Source organism: Ambystoma mexicanum, chromosome 1q, assembly GCF_040938575.1.
Source record: "Ambystoma mexicanum isolate Mex_15411 chromosome 1q, UKY_AmexF1_1, whole genome shotgun sequence".
Taxonomy (NCBI): Eukaryota; Metazoa; Chordata; class Amphibia; order Caudata; family Ambystomatidae; genus Ambystoma; species Ambystoma mexicanum.
In genome coordinates, this window is record NC_090922.1 from 521812660 (window position 1) to 521832631 (window position 19972).

General features: G+C 45.2%; 1 protein-coding gene across 2 annotated transcripts in view; it reads right to left on the reverse strand.

Annotated features, from left to right (window-relative positions):
- The window catches only part of LOC138530615 (cornifelin-like), a 134552-nt gene that overhangs the window by 49345 nt on the left and 65235 nt on the right, over positions 1 to 19972 (reverse strand). For both annotated transcript variants that reach the window (XR_011284852.1, XM_069640924.1), the window contains exon 3: positions 12168 to 12304. Coding sequence is in view for 1 of the 2 variants with exons in the window: in XM_069640924.1 (XP_069497025.1) it covers positions 12168 to 12304 (137 nt within the window). In the remaining variant the exon portion in view is untranslated. The remainder of the gene's footprint in view (positions 1 to 12167; positions 12305 to 19972) is intronic.

Consider the following 19972-nt stretch of genomic DNA (forward strand, 5'->3'; position numbering starts at 1 on the left):
CTTCCCTTATAGGTGGTTAATTTCCGCCTCTTGTTCTTGGTCCATGTCGACCTTCCGCCGCATGTGCCGGCTTCTCTCTCGGATTGTGACTGTCTCCGATCTATTAACTTATATTAACTTGTAGGTGGGTTGAACATCATGATTTCGAGAGTATAAAGGCACGACTATTTTAATGTACAGTCCCACTCACTGAGCACACCGAACCAAGCTGGAGTTCGTTGTGTTGTACTGAGGGCCGATAGCTATCTGTTGCTTTGTCTTTTGAAACTGTTCAGTATAAAATAAAGATCTTTGTATTTTCCTTTGTAACCCGTGTTTGGTGTATTTCCTTTTGGGGTACTCAGCCTCGCTATCTTATTTTTGTTTTCACAGATGGCACCCGAATAAGGACAGTCAAGATTGATGCCAGCTCTTTGAAGGTTGACTCAAGCTATCGGACCGGGATTGGACGGTGTAACAAAAAGGGGCCCCTTTCTGAAAGAGACGCGACACCTCAGCAGCGCTGCACGACCTGATCCCTGGACGGTGAGCTTGTTGTCCTTCTCGGCATCTTGACAAGGGTCCACTTATCAAGGCGGGTAGATTTGCCGAAATCACCAAACACGAGGTAAGATTAGTTAGAAAAGAATCTTTGAAATCCGATCGGACCTCCTTAGGCTTGATCAGGTGAGTCGTGACCCGATTCTTAAGTATCCTGATAATTTGTTTTGGCACATTGTATCTGCAAATACAATTATTAACCAGGTAACACCAGTGTTCTGATATGCCTGGGAAATTGTCTACCTGCTTCAGGGCGTTATTCCGCAGTGATAGACAATCTTTGGAATTTAGCCGTCTGGCACCACAGGAGGTCGCTGGCTTGTACTATGTATTGTAAGCATGGCATTGGTAGTATAGTGTTTAATGATATTTGGCACAGACAAACTAGACATGTTTCTGAAATTCAGTGGCCCATCAATGGTAGTTTTGAAATCCCTTGTATTGAGTATTTAGAGTCAATTTTATTAAAGAAAAAGGCTAGACCTGCAGCTTTCGATGTTTTACAGAATTGGAAAAAGGAAGCTTTGCTACAACTTAAGAGTAGGGAAAAACATGCGCGCCGTCATAAAACGAACGCTGAAAAAGCGTTGTTATATGACCAAGATAAACAGTCTGAGTTGGCTAGGAATATGGATAGGGCTTTCTCACTTGGCATTCAGAAATGTATCCTTCTAAAGACTTTCATGTTTCCGACGAATTTATTGATAAATTGTTAAATGAATTAAGGCCTGGTGCCACTGCGCCACCTCCGTATGTTCCTCTTCCTGCTGCTTTGCCTCTTCCTGCTGTTATTCCTGCTCCTCCTGCTCTGGCTGTTGTTCCTGCTCCCCCTGTTATTCCTCTTCCTCCAGTCGTTGTTCCTCCTTTTGCTGCTGCTCCTCCACCTGCTCCTCCGCCTCTTCCTATTGCACCAGTAACAGTACCTCCATTGAACTTGCCTGCTCTCCCTCTTCTAAGTGCTCCTGCACCGCTTGTAGTCGATCAGGGAGCGGGATCAAGGGTTGTCACTCGCAATACTGTACCTCCAGAGAAGAAACGTGACTTGATCGCGTGGGCTAAACATTGTATGGAGAGGGATGATCGAGCTAATGTTTTTGCCACACTTTCTAATATGGACAATTTTCCTGAGAAAAATATTTTTATTGAGGGATTAGGGATTCACTTATGTGTAATGTGGGACAGATTAAACAATACAGATCTCCCACAAGGGTTGAGGGATCTAAACACCTTAGCGCTTTCTAGAGATACTGTGGAGAAAGTACAAGAGCATGTTGAGAGGATATTTGAATATAGAAAGGAGTTGGAAAGGTTACAGAATGAGGATGACGATGAGGATAGTATGTACGTACAGAAGCGGTTCCTTCCTTGTCGTAAATCGATATCCGAGGAAACACAAATCTTTACTCAAGATGCGATTAGATGGATCTCAGACATGTTGATAACTTCAGTTGAAGTATATGATACATATAGTCAGTATACGCCAGAAATGCAGAGGAAAGTGATACAGGTAATGGTAGAGTACCTGCGGGATGAATGTGTAAAAAGAAAGATTTGTTGTACCACAGAGTTATTGAGTATTTATAAGAGAGCTTTTTCATTTGACACCTCTTCGGCTGCTTTAGCGCTCGATTTGGCTCTGTTGCTTAATGAGCGTTCGGAGTTGCCTACTTCTCAGTTGCCTATGAGAGAAGTTCCTCCGACACTCGTCCCAAAGGTTGAGATCCCTGCTAATGTTGCAGCGGGTACAGCTGCTGTGGAAATACCTGCACATTATGTGTCACAGTTTGTTCAGTCCCGTTCTCGAGACAGGAAGTGAACAATATTAAACAAGCTATTCCCGACATTAGGAAAAACCTGACAGGATCCTATAAAGAAATAGAGTCTGTCTTCCAATCCTCAGTATTCACCTTAAGTGATATTGACTTGTTGTTTCCTGTACTCCTGCCCGTAGATTTGTGGAAACAGGTTAGGACTATAGACGACGTACCAGGGTTAGGAGATACATGGGCTAACATAATCAGATTTGATGGAGAAAGGCCAGCTGGCGAGAGACCGCCTCAGGTGATACTAACTTTACCTGATAGAATCATTGCGAAATTGAAAACCATAATTCCTGAAAAAAGAATTATTTGGGACAAGCTTACGGCATGTGTCCAAGGGAAGTCTGAGGGTGCTACCGAGTTCTTTAATTGGTTCGAACAGGTATTCTCGGATTTCAGTGGACAAGACTTAGGCACAGAGTCTGGGAAAAGATTATTCGAAGACAAATTTGTGCCTGGATTGCTGCCTGACATCCAGTCGCAGATTATGTCTTCTGAGAGCGATTGGCAAGCAAAGTCTCAGTCAGAAGTACTGCACATGGCTCAGTACTGTGAGAATCGCGTCAATAATGAAAAGGAAAGAGTCGAAAAAAGAAAAGGCGATTTGAAGACTAAAGTATTGTTACAGCAAATAGTCAGAGGCCCTAGAGGAGGTAGTTCACAGATTAGAGGTCAGTATGTTCCACAAGGAAATGCGCCCTTGGGTCCTGTGAACATTAAACAGTGTGCCTATTGTAGGCAAGAGGGTCATTGGCATGTACAATGTCTGGTCCTTCGACAAAGGTCAAATAACACATTTGGAAATATGGGAAGACGATCCAGAGGTCGCCTGGGTGTAGGGGGCCCTGGTAGAGGTATGTTTGCACAGGATCCACAGCAACCTTTTTCGCAGGATAATCAGGTACCAAGTGTGGATACTAGAAATATATTTGATCATCCTTCTGCCGCTTACCTCTCTGAAGAACTTCCTTTTGACGATATTCTGTTTCGCTAGGATTGCCCGAAACAGGGTTTGGAACCTACACCTATTCCCGTCAATCAGAAAGGTCCCTACATTGAAATGATAGTGGGAAATAGGAAACATCTGTTCTTGATAGATACAGGGGCACAGACGTGTTCCTTTGATCGTTCTCGGGTTCAAAACATTCCACTGTCAGGGCAAACCAATGTTTCTGTAGGGTTTTCTGGCACACCAGTTGTCTGTCCGGTTTCTTCGCTGGTAACTGTTTCTTTGGGTCCCTTTACAGACCACTGTCCATTCCTTTTGACTTCAAATTGTGGAGAGAATTTGCTGGGGTTGAATCTGTTGAAGGAATTAAATGCGGTAATTCATTGTTCTTCTGATGGAGTGCGTTTGACAATTTCACCACAGCAACTTTCTGTCTCACAATTCTTGTCCAGACCTTTGCCGCCAGAATTCAGTAATGTACCAGATTGTTTATGGGCAATTGATGACAATGACGTCAGTGTTTTGCAGATCGAGCCTGTTAAAATAGTCTTGAAACATGGAGTAAAGCTGCCCCGTATTCCACAATATAAGATTTCAGTTGAGGGTGAGCAAGCTTTGAAATGCATTGTCTCCGATTTTGTGCATCGAGGGGTGATTGAGGAAATTGCAGGTAGGTTGTGCAATAGTCCAATTTTGCCCGTGTACAAAAAAGATGATAATGCAATTCCATTTCATTTCATAATTGATCTACATGCCATCAATAAGGTTGTCACTCCGCAATTTCCAATTGTGCCTGATGTGACGACAATATTAACTATGACCCCGGCTTCAGCTACTCACTTTAGTGTTGTGGATCTGAAGAATGCTTTCTTTAGTATCCCTATACATAAGGACACTAGATACTTGTTCGCGTTCACCTTAGGGGGACGCTCGTTCACCTTTACAAGTGCATCGCAGGTTACACGGAAAGTCCTAGAATCTATAGTACGGCTTTGAAAGAACAGCTCGATACCCTTGAATTGCCCTCTACTTCTACACTGCTTCAGTATGTTGATGACTTACTTTTGGCTGCCGACTCAGAGAGCGCTTGTAAGGAGGGCACTCTGTTATTACATATGCACTTGGCTAAACATGGACACAAAGCTTTGTTTAAAAAGTTTCAATATTGTTGTCAGGAGGTCGCCTATTTAGGCTATCTCCTGTCAAAGGAGGGAAGAAGATTGATGCCTGAACGGATAAAACTAATTTCTAGCATGTCTGTCCCAAATACACAGAGGGAAGTCAGAGCCTTGATAGGTATGGTATCTTACTGTAGGTTGTAGATCCCCACTTTTTCACTAGTGATTAAGCCGATGTTGGCTTTGACGAAGAAGGGCATTTCTTCGCCATTGCCATGGAACATGGAGCACCAGCAAGCATTTGATCTGCTCAAGACTGCATTGTGCTCGGCACCGGTTTTGGGCACACCAAACTATGAAAAGGCCTTTGTGTTGTTTGTGTATAAATGTGATGGATGTGCTTTGGCTGTATTAACGCAGGAACATGGAGGGAAGAATAGTCCATGTGGTTACTTTTCTTCCGCCCTTGATCCTGTAGCATGTGCTTTGCCAAGATGTTTGCGAGCTGTCGCTGCTGCTGCTGCGTCTGTAAAACAGAGAGTAAAACAGAGAGAGGGAATGGTCCTCGGCCATCCTCTAACCCTGATGGTGCCTCACTCTGTAGATCTTCTATTGAACAGAACTCAAATGCAACACCTCACTTCCACACGGGTGACGAGATATGAATTGATCTCGTTTGCTCCTCACATACAAATTAAGAGGTGTTGTGTTCTTAATCCGGATGAACTGCTTGCAGTGACGAAGAGTCGAAGAGTCACATGACTGTCTGTACATTACCGAACAAGAGACAAAGGGTAGAAGTGATCTAAAAGACACTCCTTTGAATAATCCACAAGGGGAGCTGTTTTGCGATGGCTTCTGCTTCAAACTTCCGGATGGTAAGTCCACAGCTGCTTATGCAATCACCACATTAAGCACGGTCGTGGAAACCAAGAGAATCACGCATAACTCTGTGCAGAGATTATAGCATTGACCCGAGCTTGTGAACTTTCCGAAGGGCTTACAATGCACATATACACTGATAGTCAGTATGCCTTTGGGGTGGTTCACAGCTTTGGTAGACTTTGGGCAGAAAGAGGGTTCTTAACTTCACACGGTACAAAGATCCAGCATGGCTCCCTAATAGTACAACTGCTCTCAGCGCTTGCACTTCCTACTCAGCTGTCGTAAAATGCGCAGCACATAAAAAGATTGTAGATGATATAGGAAAAGGGAACGCTTTCGCTGATCAGCTAGCTAAACAGACTGCCACCGATTTTTCTGCAAGCGTGTACAATTCAAGGGAGACTGTGAATGCCTATGCAATGGATGAGGGTGTTGAGTGTGTAAGGGACATCCAAGCCAATGCCACACTAGAGGAGTCCAAGAAATGGGCTGAGGGCTTGGGGAAGCTTGATGATGATGGGTGGATATAGTTGAAGAGAAATGGCTACTTCCTGACATATACTTAATGATGATGGTCACCATGGCTCATGGCCCTACACATATAGGTGCCCGGAAGCTTACAAAAATGTTGGAGAAAGTTTGGGCGAATGACAAAATCTCAAAAATAGCTGAGCGATATGTTCAGAACTGCATGATCTGTTTACAGCACAATGTAGGAAAGGGAACATCGACTTCTAAGGGAAAGTTTCGGTCCACCTTCTGTCCCCTTTGAAGTTATACACTTTGATTTTATTGAAATGGAACGGTGCAATAATTTGAAATATGTGTTAGTTGTCATTAGTGCTTTCAGCAAATGGGTTTAGGCTTCCCCTGTAAAAGACGCTACAGCCATGACTACTGCAAAAACTATGTTAAAGGAGTATTTCCCAAGGTTCAGGCACCAAGAGTCATCTGGTCGGACAATGGTCCACATTTTGTCACTGCTGTAATTCTGCAGATATGCGCGGGATTACAAATCGACAAACGGTTCCATTCGGCCAGACACCCTCAGAGTGCTGGACTAGTAGAAAGACACAACGGCATCATCAAGAGCAAGCTTGCTTAGACGTGTGCTGGCACCAAACTAAAATGGCCGGACACCTTACCGATCGTGTTACAACCCCTCAAACTAAGACTGGCTCTCTCCCTTTGAGTTGGTAATGGGGCGACCTGCGAATATCTGGAACCTTCCAAAATGTCGTTCGTTGAAAAATATCAAAAATGTACTTCTTTCAGATTACTCTAGTCAGTTGACTAAAAACCTGTATTTGATTTATCACCAGGTGCTTTACCTGTACGATACGATGGCCCAGGTCACAGCATTCAGCCCGGTGACTGGGTGTTGACGAAGGCATTTGAGCGATCCTCTTGCCTTGCACCTCGGTGGCGGGGCCCATTCCAGGTCCTGCTGGTCACACAGACGGCAGTGCGGGTCACAGGCAGAAAAGAAAAAACTGGATCCACGTGATGCATGTCAAGAGGATTCCACACCCAGTGCCATACGATACAGAAGAAAGAGAACCCCTCACCGATACTGCAACCAACGATCCTGAAGCAGTAAACAGCATTGAGAGTGCTTCAGAGATTCCCTCTGAGCCTGTGAGGCCTGGGGAAACAGCCATTTGTCTCCACACTCTCTAAAAGTTTTGCTTCCGGAAACTGTTGTTTCCGGGTCTTGCATCTTCACTTGCTCTTGATACATTGCTTCCAATGGGAAGTGACGACACGTTGTTCTTGGATCAATTAGTACCAGGGACAACAAGGCACAATTTGCATCCAAGGAAATAGACTTACGGCACGTTCGACGAAGAAAGAAGAAGAAAAATCATCAGGGGCTTGCTTTTTGCCCAAGTAATTGTTTGAAAAAGGGGATTCTGTTAGCTAGGGTTGTGGAAGGACTAAGAAGTCACTCGGCCAGGAGGTCGCCAGCAAATAACACTGCTTTTTTTTTCATTTGAAGACTGCAATGCCTGCAACCGCTACCGCTCGTACAGGACTGATAAATGATCGTGTGACCAGCTGTGACAATTGACAAACTGTTTGGGCCCCGAAAACGTACTGCTGTCTTTTTATAATGTCGATTGGGTTTTTGGTAGTAATTGTTCTGAGCTTTTGGTATCTAGAAGAAGTGCATCCATTCGAGACCTTGTTACCAAATGAAAATGTACCCACTGTTTCTACTCCTTTCGTGCATCTGCACACTTTATCTCCTAGAGACTCTCAGCATAGACAAAGATACAATAATACATTGTTACTCATCATGAATGCTACACCTGCCATTTTTAATAAGTCCAACTGTTGGGTCTGTTCGCATTTGCCAAAACACGGGGATAAAGGGCTGGGTTGGTATATTCATCCTTTACCTTTGACAACTGCTTGTTATGCTTCTCTTAGAGGATGGTTCTTTGGCCGATGGAACAATAGCATCTCGTTGAATTTTGATGGTACTAATTTGAATAGTTTTGAGAAACGTGTTCTTACGCCCCTGGGATGCTCGCTCTTTGCGAATAGGAGCAAGCTCAACATTGCTTCTATTAGGCCTTCTGATCGATTTTCTCGTCCTTTCCAATCTTTGATCTCTTTCAAAATGGCTCCTACAGGCAATAAGGATGCCATGCCTCCTTCTTACACTGTTAACCATAGCCCCGATTCAGTTTCTTTCTGCATACAGAGGAATGGAACTCAGTCAATTGGAAATTTTAAAGGTTGCGCCAACGTTGCAAATTTGACTGGGGAAGACAGACCTTTGTATGTAGGCGAACCTGTCTACTTTGCTTGCGGTAATGAAGCATTTCCATGGTTACACAGGGACTGGCAGGGAACTTGTTATTTGGGGATCTTGTTACCCGGGGTATTCATAGCCAGTACTGTAGAGGTTTCAAAGGCTTGTCCACGGCGAGACGAGAATGGTGACACTCCCGCACAGGTTCTGGGTGATGTAGCGAAATCCTTTGTGGCATTTTGGGGACAAATAGCAAACTCTGAAGATATCAGGAGACTAGCGAGAGTAGTGGAGAGAACCATCAACCGGACCATGGACATACTCTATAATATGACATTAGAGCAGAAAAAAATAAGATTATTAGCACTTCAGAACCGGATGGCATTAGATTTCATTCTGGCTGGACGTGGTGGAGTGTGTAAATTAGTGGGGTGCGCTTGCTGTGTTTTCGTGCCAGACTCCTCCCAAACTATCTTCAAGGCAATACAAATTCTGCATGTTCTTAGTTCAGAAGTGCATGTTCCAGAGGGAAACTGGGATCTTCGTGCTTGGTTCTGGGACTTCGTGTGATCTTGGGGTTGGAAGGTACTTTCGGTCTTATTGATCATTTTAGGGATTCTGTTGATCCTTTGTTGCTGTGTACAGTGTTTACCTAGTATATGTTCGATGTTAGGTGGATGTTGCGCACAGGCGATAAGTACAATAGGACACAAGGTATATGTCCCAGACAAGAACTCCAAAGAATATGTTCTGAAGTAAATCCTGATAACCAATCTAATGGCAATAGACATTTCTGATAGTGATTCAGGTTGTATGGATGGTGAAACGTGGAGTTATTTGTAAAAGTGACCAGAAGTAGTTTCGAGCTTGGCATAGGCCAAAAGGAGGGTTTGTCGAACGGGAAATCATATTCTGCCTCCTAAACTGTATGAATATATGTATATTGGCCTACGCCAAGCTGCTTATAAGCCACTTGGGGAGAAATCCGCGTTGCAAGGTCTTGACCTTAGATCAGTGTAAGGCGCCATTTTAGGTCTATCCGCCATTTTAGACTTTCTCTCTAAAGTCACCCTGTGTTCTAAGATGGTGGACAGTGTCATTCTGAATGTAACATGGTCGTCTTGACCTCTGTGTATAAGCTAATATGTAATCTGCCTGCAGGCCACATGTTGGGGTCATGAACTGAGACCTTGTCCTTCGTTGACCTGTGTGTAGAGGATTACCTGTGCCAACTAAGCTATTCCGCAAGCACATGTTGAACACAATATATTCAAATACCGAAATGTGAACACTTGTTTAACTATATTGTACAGAAAGGTTTTAGAAGGCTTAACGAGGAATCCTAAGACATACTGTTGCCATTGTGACTTGTTGATGAATGTATTAAAGGTAAACCCTAAATGTATAGAGGTATGAACTCGGCACAAACCCTAGATCCGTGATGTATTAACTTATAGTAACTTGTAGGTGGGTTGAACATCATGATTTCGAGAGTATAAAAGGCATGACTATTCTAATGTACAGTCCCATTCACTGAGCACACCGAACCAAGCTGGAGTTCGTTGTGTTGTACTGAGGGCCGATAGCTATCTGTTGCTTTGTCTTTTGAAACTGTTCAGTATAAAATAAAGATCTTTGTATTTTCCTTTGTAACCCGAGTTTGATGTATTTCCTTTTGGGGTACTCAGCCTTGATATCTTATTTTTGTTTTCACACTTCTAGCCATAGCAACTGATGAGGTCTCCAAAGTTATCCGCTCTATGAAGGTCTAATCCAAACAGGTGCTCCTCTGCTCCTCTAGTAACTATTCCTTCACCACTAGCTCTTTCCCATTAACCCCCAAGCACTCCCTTGTGCACCCTCTCCTAAAAAAGCAGTCTAATGACCCCTGCAGCCCAGCTAACTATCACCCTATCTCCACCACCCCTTCCTGGGTAAACTCTTGGAGAAGTTGTCCCTCCCCCAATTGACCCATCATACTTAACTTGTTGGTTGCCTTCACGACCATCAATCTGGATTCAGAGTATCCAGAGGCACGGAAACTGCTCTCCTGAACACATGTGAAGACATGCTTGTAAACTTTGACTCCAATTTGCCTGCTGTCCTCATTCTCCTCAATATCTCCTCTGCCTTTGACACCGTAAAACATTCTATCCTGATAAAACACCTCTGTGATACCCTTGGCATCACGGACCGGGCAGCGGATTGGCTGACCTCTTTCCTCACGAACCACTCTTCCCAGCTGCAACTGGGCCCTTTCTCCTCCACCACCTCACTCTCTACCTGTGGCATCCCCCGTGGCTCTATCCTATTGCTGTGGCTCTTCAATATCTATCTCGCCCCTTTTGCTCACCTGTACCCTCCTTCTCTCCTCATTTACAGTGTTACACTGATGACACTCAGTTTTACTTCAAACTTCCCTCTACTTTCTCCTCTTCCTCTTCTCTCATCTCGGAATGTCTGACAGCCATCCAGGCATGGTGCATGGCTGACGATCTCTGCCTTAATGCCAGTAAGACGGAGACACTTCTCATAGAGACACCTGCACCCCATTTCCCTCCTACCCTCTGGACGCCCTCCTTGGGCACTTTACCCTCACCACCCTGTGAGGCCAAAACCCTTGGGGTCATCTTTGACTGCGCTCTCTCCTTCACCCCTCACATCTTGGACTTTGCCAAGAAGCCTCACTTCCAGCTTCACCTCCTTACAGGCATTCTCCCTTTCCTCACATTTTCCCAGAAACTCAATGGGCCTCATTACAACCCTGGCAGTAGTGTGATAACGGCAATGGTAGTGCTGCCAGCGTCGTTATCACTCTACTGCCACATTACGAGTTCTGCTCGCGGGGCCGCTCTGCACGCCTGGTCAGACCTGACATGCAGAGCGGCACCCGCTAGCAGAACAGGATGGTAGCAATGTTCACGTTATGAATGAGACCGTTGTTACCATCCTCCCCATTCCCATTGAGCCCTATAGGGGCTCAAATGGGACTGGGGACGTACCGGGTCCCGCACATGGAAATTACCAGGCCCACAAAGGTTGGAATGGCCTGGTTATTCCCATTTTGTGGGACCCGGACCTGGGTTTGGGGTTAGCCATGCCGGTAAAAACAGCTTGGCTACCTCCAAACTCGTAATGAGGCCCAATGTCTTCAGAGCTCTGGTCCTCTCTAGGCTGGACTACTGCAACAGCCTCTTCTTCATTCTCGCCCTTTACTCCCCATGCCCCTTCAGCTAATCCAGAATAGGGCATCAACCTATACTTGGCCTCAAGCACAGGGACTGTATCTCTCCAGCCCTAAAATCTCTCCTCTGGCTCCTCGTAATCACAAGGACCCTCTGCATCATCCACAAGGGTTTCTGGGGCCTGGTACTTCGATTTCTCCAACTTTCTCTTCCTAAATACCTCCCTGCTAGAGCCCTCTGCACTTCTAACTCTAACTCTCTGCTGATCAAACGCTTTTCCAAGCAGAGGGTGGGGTAGGTCTCTATCCTCGGCTGGTGCCTTCCTTTGGAACAACCTCCTTGCCCCTCTCAGACTTGAGCCGGACCTTCTTAAGTTCCAGAAACTCCTCACAACTAATTTTCTACTTCTTTCCCTCTCTCCCTCTCATGCTAATTTCCCCTCTGCCGCTGAGACTGGTGACCTGGTCCTTCATGAGTCTAATACGTTACCAGGCCTTCCGCCCAGTCGACACCAGCGCCCACGCCCCTAAGCGCTGCCCTCTGGGCTCCCAGCCAGGCGACTGTGCATCCCCCCCAGGGACAACTCTGCCCTAGCACTTAGCCAGTGGCCTCCTCCACTGCCACCCCTAGGTATTTCTCCTCATGGGCTCTCATCACTGGCCCATACTTTACCCCCTCCTCCCTCACCCTTCCCTCTCTCCTGCACGTCTCATCACTACACTTGAACGTCCAAATGTCACAGGGCCTAGTAGGACTGCGATTGTTTATCTACTGTTTTTATTATTGTTTAATTACTCCCTTTGTGCCGTCCTCATTTTTGTCTTATGGCGCCTGGAAATACAATTATTTGTTGTATAGGCATATCACAAATATTCAATAAATAAATGTTTTTTAAAAATTGCCTCTTACCTTAATATTGAAACGGTTCCTCAGGCTGGTCCTCATGGCCACACGTGCTCCGGGTAGGTATGGGGTACAGAAGCATTCACCTAATGTATCAGCCAACATGCAGCAATGGATGCAGGGACAAAGGCCACCACAAAGACCTGCAAGGAAATCACAGACTGCATCATCACTTCTGCACAGCGAGGGAGCCGGCTATCACAAGAGCTCCGAAAGGCTGCTATTGACGTAAAGGATACATTGCGACACCAGTGAAGAAGTTCCCTCTCTCTATCTCACTCACTAACCCGCGCAAATGCTGCATAATATGGGGACATTGAGGCTCAGTTTCATTTGTGGATTGGTGATAGCATATCTGGAGTACAGAGGTGTAGTCTTAATAAGGAGTCAATGAATGCACTTGTTTTATTTTATAGGTCTCATTTATGGTGCATATAGGCACACGAGCAGTAATTTAATTCCAGCATTGCAATAGTGAGAAAAACATTCAAATAAAATATACAATAACAAAATTCAAAGGGGGTAGCCCCTTTCCATGAGACAGGGGAGGTGAGGCTGCTACCTAATAGTCCCCCTGTGGGTGGTATTCAGTGGGAGGATCTCACAGGGAGAGACTTCCCGTCTAGGGACTAGGACGTCCATCTGAAGGAAACACAGTATGCCAACCCTTCATCACCTCCACCCACCTTCTACACATCCTGCTATCCCTTCAGTCAACCCTCTGTAGCCCATACTTCCATTTGCCACTGTGGCATTAAGTGGGATGAGGAAGACTAGGTTTGACCTTAGAAAGACTTCCCTGGAAGATACTGGGACGAGGAGAACATGCAGAGCAATGAAGAGTCCTCAAGAGAATGTACATACACGTTTGAGTTGTTTTGCTAGATTTTAAATAAAAACAGACAAAGGACTTACCAAAGAGAGAAGCCCTCCCTGGAGGAACCGCGAGTGAGGAAGCGGTTCGGCAGAGTACCAGGAAGAAACCAAAGAGTGCGGCAAGAGTGAGGGAACCCAGATGTCCCTGTTCAGTCCAGCGAGGAAGAACAGGACGTAAGCCTGGCCAGGAGAACAACCTGGATGGTGCATGCAGAGTCCCGCTGTGGGGATGCCGTAACTTGTTGGAAAGCCAGAGAAGCAGGGGGAAGACCAAAACCAAAGCTCGGAGAGCCCAGACCAACCGGAGGAAGCCACCAAGAACCCAAAAGGTTGCAGGGCAGGGTAGCTTAGAGAGGGCATAAGGGATTTGGGGAAAATTGAAGTCTACTGAGCAGGGGTGAGGAGGGAATCCCTGGGAAGGAAATACGAATACGGGTTTTGGACCTGCATACAAAAGGGAAGAAGAGGCATCCAAATCATTGAGGAACGTTTGCAAGCCATTCTCTTTGGGGAAATGCCTGGCAGGAGAGTGAACCAGGTCTGGCAAAGCCAAGCACTAAAGGAACCTTTGTAAGCCATCTTCTTTGTGGCAGTAAAAGAATAAGAAAGAAGCCAGGGGAAGGGAGTCATTACTCCCTGGTATTGTGAACTGTGCTAAAAGTGCAAAGAAGCCAGGGGAAGGGAGACATTCCACCTGGTGTTGTGAACTGCAAAGTGAGCCCGAGGAAAGGCCAAGGTAAGGAGCACATTCCCCCCTGAGGTTGTGAACTGTGAAGTAAGCCTGAGGAACGGCCAGGGGAAATTCCGACATTCCCCTAGTGGTGTGAACTATAAAGTAAACACAAGGCAATGCCAGGGGAAGGGAGACACCCTGGTGTTGTGATCTGTGGGTAAGCCTGGAAAAGGGCCAGAAGAAGGGAGTCATTCCCCTTTCATTGTGAATACAATGAGCGCAAGATACCTTGAGAAGGGAGGCATTCCCCAAGGACCCAATAGTGAAGAAACAACTATGGGCAATAAGAAATGTTGACGTTTGAATTGGAACTTTACCTTTTGAATTTGAACTGAGAACGTTATTGCTTTTTAGCTTTTGGACCTGGAACTTTGTGTAGTGCCTTGGGAAGGCTCCCTATTGCCACCCGACAATAGAAAAATAAATAAAAGAACAAAGAAAGCGCCACCCTGGGAAGGGCTTTGTGTGGCTGGAACAGAAGGCAGGGATTGTGTATTCTCACCTGCTGTTCCAGCCACCTGATCGGCTAAGCGCCCTTCCCCAGGTCCGAATGTCATTTTGTATCTCATTGTTAATCCTTGCTGTGATGTCCCATATGTTCTCATGGGCTCAGTAATGGTGGGGACTATGAGGTAAGATGGTCATCACTTCCCACAACTGCTGCCTTTCATTGGTTTTGTTGTGATAAATCATATTATTTTAACTCTTTATTAACTAAAGTTTATTCACTGAATTTCAAAGGTTTTGTTATGATATATCTTCTCCAGAGGCCACTGTCCATGTTGCACCAATTATTAGAAAAGACGGAGGCCCACTGGCCTATGGCTTTGGATACAGGAATTTACCCCAATTAATCAAAAAGACTGAGGAAGCCCATCTCCCTACTAGGTAACACAATTCCACCAACCATTGCCTTTGGCAGTGGCCCATGGTCCATGCCACCTTTGTTCCCTTTTCTGTAATTTCTGCAGTAGTTTCCCCAGGGAAAATCCCACTGTCAACCCTGTGTCGCTTTCTATTCCTGTGGTAACTATTACTGGTAATCATTCCGGCAGTCATGCATCGCCATCCCCACTGCAACTCTCCATGTGCCACCTCCTCCTTTCTAGGTCCCTCCTTCTGTAAACTCACCCTGACCCTGCCCTAGTCCCCCTTTCACTGACCTGTTTGTGTGACTTATTGTTTTTCCTGCTGAGTCTTGCAGCAATTCCACAAGAATCCCACAGGATGTCTGCTGGATTCCCCTAGTAAGACAAAAAAGATCTGGCACAAAGGGGGCCTTCAGCCCACCCGTATAACGTACACTTTACATGTGGTCCACTTTCCACCTGCCCGCCTCTACTCTGATGTAAACCCACCCCTTTCCTGCCTATGAATATCACTTTGAGCACTTTTCTTTTTCTGCCTCTGACAGAATTACCACAAGAATCGCTTGCATCATGGAAATAATGCAATTTCTCAAAAGCTTCCCTGACACATGCACCATTAGAGATTATGAATGAATTATTTCAAAACAATTGCACATATTTTACCTCAAACCAACAATAACCCATCTACGACGCTTTGGGCCCAATGTGTTTCTTATTTTGTGCAAATCCGTGCCACAGTTTTCACGCTACGTGTGTTCAATTGAAGCACCTTTTTTCTGTATGGGAAAATTAATGGAAGTAGGCCAAAAATAGCTTTTTTGTTTTCTTGCCAACTTTTGAACCGTTTAACAAATGATCCCTAAAATATCCACTTTAGCGGGGTCTGCAGCAGGCAATGGATGATTTTATTCAAGGCAGTCCAGAGAATTTTGTGAAAAAACAATGCAAATTGTTTTTTGTCAAAATATGTATATACCTGTCCAAATTGATAACTGAACTTTCTAGACTTCCCACTCCATAGGAATCATATATAGCGATCACAGTAAATCCAGGGTTGTAAACATTTGTATATATTTCCAGGGTATACTCGAGATTTTATTCAGGAAGTCCATAGTATCCCCTATGTAGGATATGGGAGTGTTGTAACAAATGGGAAGAGAAATTCATCTATAAACACTGAGGCTTTTTCTAGTAAGATCCCATAGAAGGGACAATGGGTCTATCTGGTGGTCTAGGTACAAAGTATATGGTTGGAGTTAACAGATGTTTCACTTTTAGGTATTGCAGCTCTTCCAACTCTAGCTGTCCATATACATACAACTGTATGTATATCTGACATGGTATGGGGATGTTACTGTGATAACAACCATTTGCACATATGTAAATGTATACATTCCAAGATGGCGACCATGATATGCATGTGAATGGGAACACTTTCAAAATGATGAAAAATGAAAAAGGACAATGATTTGGTTTTAAAATGAAGTGTTTCAGGCATGTTTGTAATATTCTGAGGAAGTCTGGGAGGGTGAAAAGCATCAGTTCTGTCCCTTAGAATAATAAAAGCCTTATTTTGCAAATTGAGGGCGTGCCGAGTCTTGAAATAGTTACCGTGATCCCTATGCAGTGGAAAGTCTAGAAAACGTATTTTTCAACTTGGAACTGTAATAGCGAGACAGCGAAACCACACTCTGCGGCACTGGCAAGCTAACTGCAGTCCACGCCTCGAAGTTCAAGCCACTTGCATGAATTCTATATATATACATTGTGAGGAATTCAACCATCCGCATGGTGGGCGTGCACTCACTTGGGCTTTTTGAAATGTTTAATTGGAATGAGCGTAGACCAACCTAAGGAAAATGTGTGGGGCTAATCACAAACATTTTCGAATGCTCACACCATGAAAAACTCATAGACCTGTGTACTCTGGGTGGACACAGCCTCGGGGCACAATCTTTTTTGTCCCGTTATATTTAGTTGGAATGTGTCAGCCAGGAGTACACTATGTCATCTCCAGGAAAGGGGACGACCAACCTTCCCCCCTGTCATGGTCAGCTTGATTAACTAACAAAGGCTCCATGGATCCGCCCTGCTTTTTTGTTAGGTCCTGCAGCTGGTGGCAGTGATTAACATAATAATGGAGGGTACTACAAACAGGCTCAAATGGGGCATAGTTGCACAGGTTAACAAAGGAGACAGGAAACCCAACAACTTTTCATATGTACAATCAACCGGATGCCTGCTCCCACCCTCAGTATCAAGGACAGTGAGCTATCATGTCTGGGACTGCTGTTTACAGTAAGCCACCTGCTATGGGGACCCCATACAGAGGGTACGAGAATATGGTTTGCAGGAGTCAGAGGGGGTCATTACGAGGTTGGAGGTAAGGGATTACCGGCACCGTTAAGAGTGCCGATGCCGGTAATCCCTTACCTCCGTATTCCGAGTTCCCTTTGCAGGTCCTTCCTTACCTCCTGCTTTTAGCAGGAGTTAAGTATGGGACCCGCAAAGGTACCTCGGAGGTAATTACAGTACCATCATTTACGGTGCCATAATTACCTCCTTCCCCATTCCCATTGAGCCCTATGGGGCAGAAATGGGAATGGGGAAGGGCAAAATGTGAATGGGGAATTACCGGTCCCTCCAACCCTGGAATGGACCGGTAATTACTCCATTCACCATGCCGGATTTGGGACGTTTTCGGAGGCAAGCATGGAGCTAATTACTCCATGGTTAGCTCCAAACCGGGAATGAGGCCCAGAGAGTTTGGTTTTACCACAGCTTCAAGGGAGACCTGCCGATTTAACAAAGACCACATAGAGAGGACCATTAACCAGAGAGGCTCTTTAATCGAGGGAGTTTGGCCACTGATCTTTCTGCTGAGAGGTAATTTCTCTCATTTTAGTTCTAAGGGCACACCTTGATCATGTTTTCACCCCTTTACCTTTCCTGTTGCAAGAACTCTGGTTTTGACCTCACTCATACAGGAGATTGTTGGTAGAGACTCCAGGATTGGTTCATTAAAGTACACTTAGCCTACACCAATCACTGTGGCTCACTTGGCTTTAAAAGAGGGCTAGAGCCGTTCATTAATTAGATCATCTGAAGACTTCACAAGAAGCTGTACCGAGAGACCCCCGGCCGGCCCATAGAGTAGGGGTTTGCTCTTCAGCACTTTAAGACGAGATAGCTGCACCTCAAGATGGATGGGGGTGCAGGGTCTCTTACTCCAACACCAATCAATAAGGACAACTCAATGGTTTGGCAAAGGGGAGTCTGTTTAATGACAAGTACAAAAAACAGAGAAACATGGAAATCAACAGCAGTGCGACAGCCCGTCTCGCTTCAACTCCCTCGAATTTCATACAAAACATACCTTATATACTCAAAACATGTCATAATCTGATGTGTAATACTCAAAAGTTAACATGCAATTCTATTGGTTGGAAAAAGGTAACTTTAATATAGGTGCTATACCTGTATATGGTAACGGAGTAAGGGGATTGAGTAAATACTGTCAGGTGGGCATCTAAGCCCTTCCTTCATAAATGACTCCTGTAAACGTCACTAAAAGTACAACGTCTCATTGGTTCTACTAACTACAGGACCATAGATTATTTGGTCCACTGTGATTGGGTTGGCATCAACCCCATGCATAACTCTCCACTTTGCCTAGCAGCACGCAGAATGGTCAACCAGGTGCAGGGTGCCCCCTCAGCTACCCGGCCTCCTCCAATTAAGGTTACAATCAATCATCACTTCAACAACGTGTCAATTATGTTACTGTGGTTGGCCTCGAAACTGCATCTTCTGACTGGAAAGTTTTGATATCTCTGTCTGGGCGGATGCCAAGCGTAGGTGTGAACTCGTGCCTCCTCTCGCTCGGCTGGTCACGTGCTAGTACACCATAGATTTGCCTCGTTTCTCTCCATTTGTGCATTTGATTTTAGTTTCACCCTGCCACCTGTCTTCGCTTTCTTATCTCGATTCTTCAGATGCAGGATAGTCTGTTCTTTGCTTTAATTAAAGTAGCTTCTGTCTACAGCTTCTATCTATGTGACCTCGGCTTCCCTGGCATGAGCTGCCTCTGCCGAGTTTCGATTCAGCCTTTTTCCTCTTGATGCTAGAATATGGAACTTCTTGCGCTTGGCCTTTAATAACCTGAGTTGGTTCTGCTTCTTATGCAAAGTGGACCTGCACTTATAATATTGTGCTTCATTTTGAGGTAGATTATATACAATGGCGCTTGCCGCTCTATTCTTCTACTTAACATAGCAAGCCACACTGTTCTGTTTAGCTTCTTGCGGTTCCAAGCATATGTACAGTCGTAAACTGTTCGATTGTCTTTATTTTACTTACAGGTCAACTCTCTTACGCTGTGATAGCCTTCTATCACCTTCAGCTCACAATCTCTTTTCTCAGGGCGTTTTGTCTATTTGTGTCATTCTTGGTTCGTCATTTAGTCTACCTGTGAGTCCGTCCGGGCTCTCGTGACGTCACCATTCACCCTCCATTAAGGATTTTCTGGTTTCTTCTTGTACAGTACTTAAACAATCTTCATTTTGTTTCATTTGCTGGTAGGGTTTTCTCAATAGGTACCTTACTGCCCATGGTTGTCTGGTTATTGGTACTTCAATAGGTATTGTTCTTCTAATAGGTACTAGGCAGAGCCCCACTGCAGCTCTCTGCTGGTTTATTTGCTCATCATACGTCACATATCTCGGTGTGAACGTTCCTGGTACTTCAAAATGGGCGACTGGAGTGCAGGCTATATTTGGGACCTCCTCTACACAACCTTGGACCCTGCCTGAAGGTACAGTCTGCCTTACATGTTCTGCCAGCGAAGAAAGGCCAGGAGATCCAAAGAGGGAAACACAATCCCTCCCCTAAACATCACCCAGGGAACAGAGTGAGATACATAACTCAGAGGACCCTCCAGCCTCTCCAAAATTGGTACCCAGAAACAACACAGCGTGCCCTGCTAGTCTCTGCAGCAAGCTTCCTGGATAGGAAGTGCCGGAAGGTCTCTGAACCTACAACCAGGGACAAGGCAGCTGCCTGCAACACACTCCACAGCTTTGGCCCATCCACCTTAAAGAATGACATGAGCCCATTGAAGAAACTGGGAGAAGTACGTCAATGAGCATTTACTGTCATACGCCTTAAAGGACATTTTCGAGCCAGTTAAGTACCTCGATCTGCAACCGACAGCAACGCTGACTGTTGTCAAGCTGCAGATGCTTAAAGACATCCGAGACATCTCAAACATTGTTTCAGAACCACCAACCAGCACTAAGACAATGATTGCTGATCACAAGCCTCTGTGTATGGCA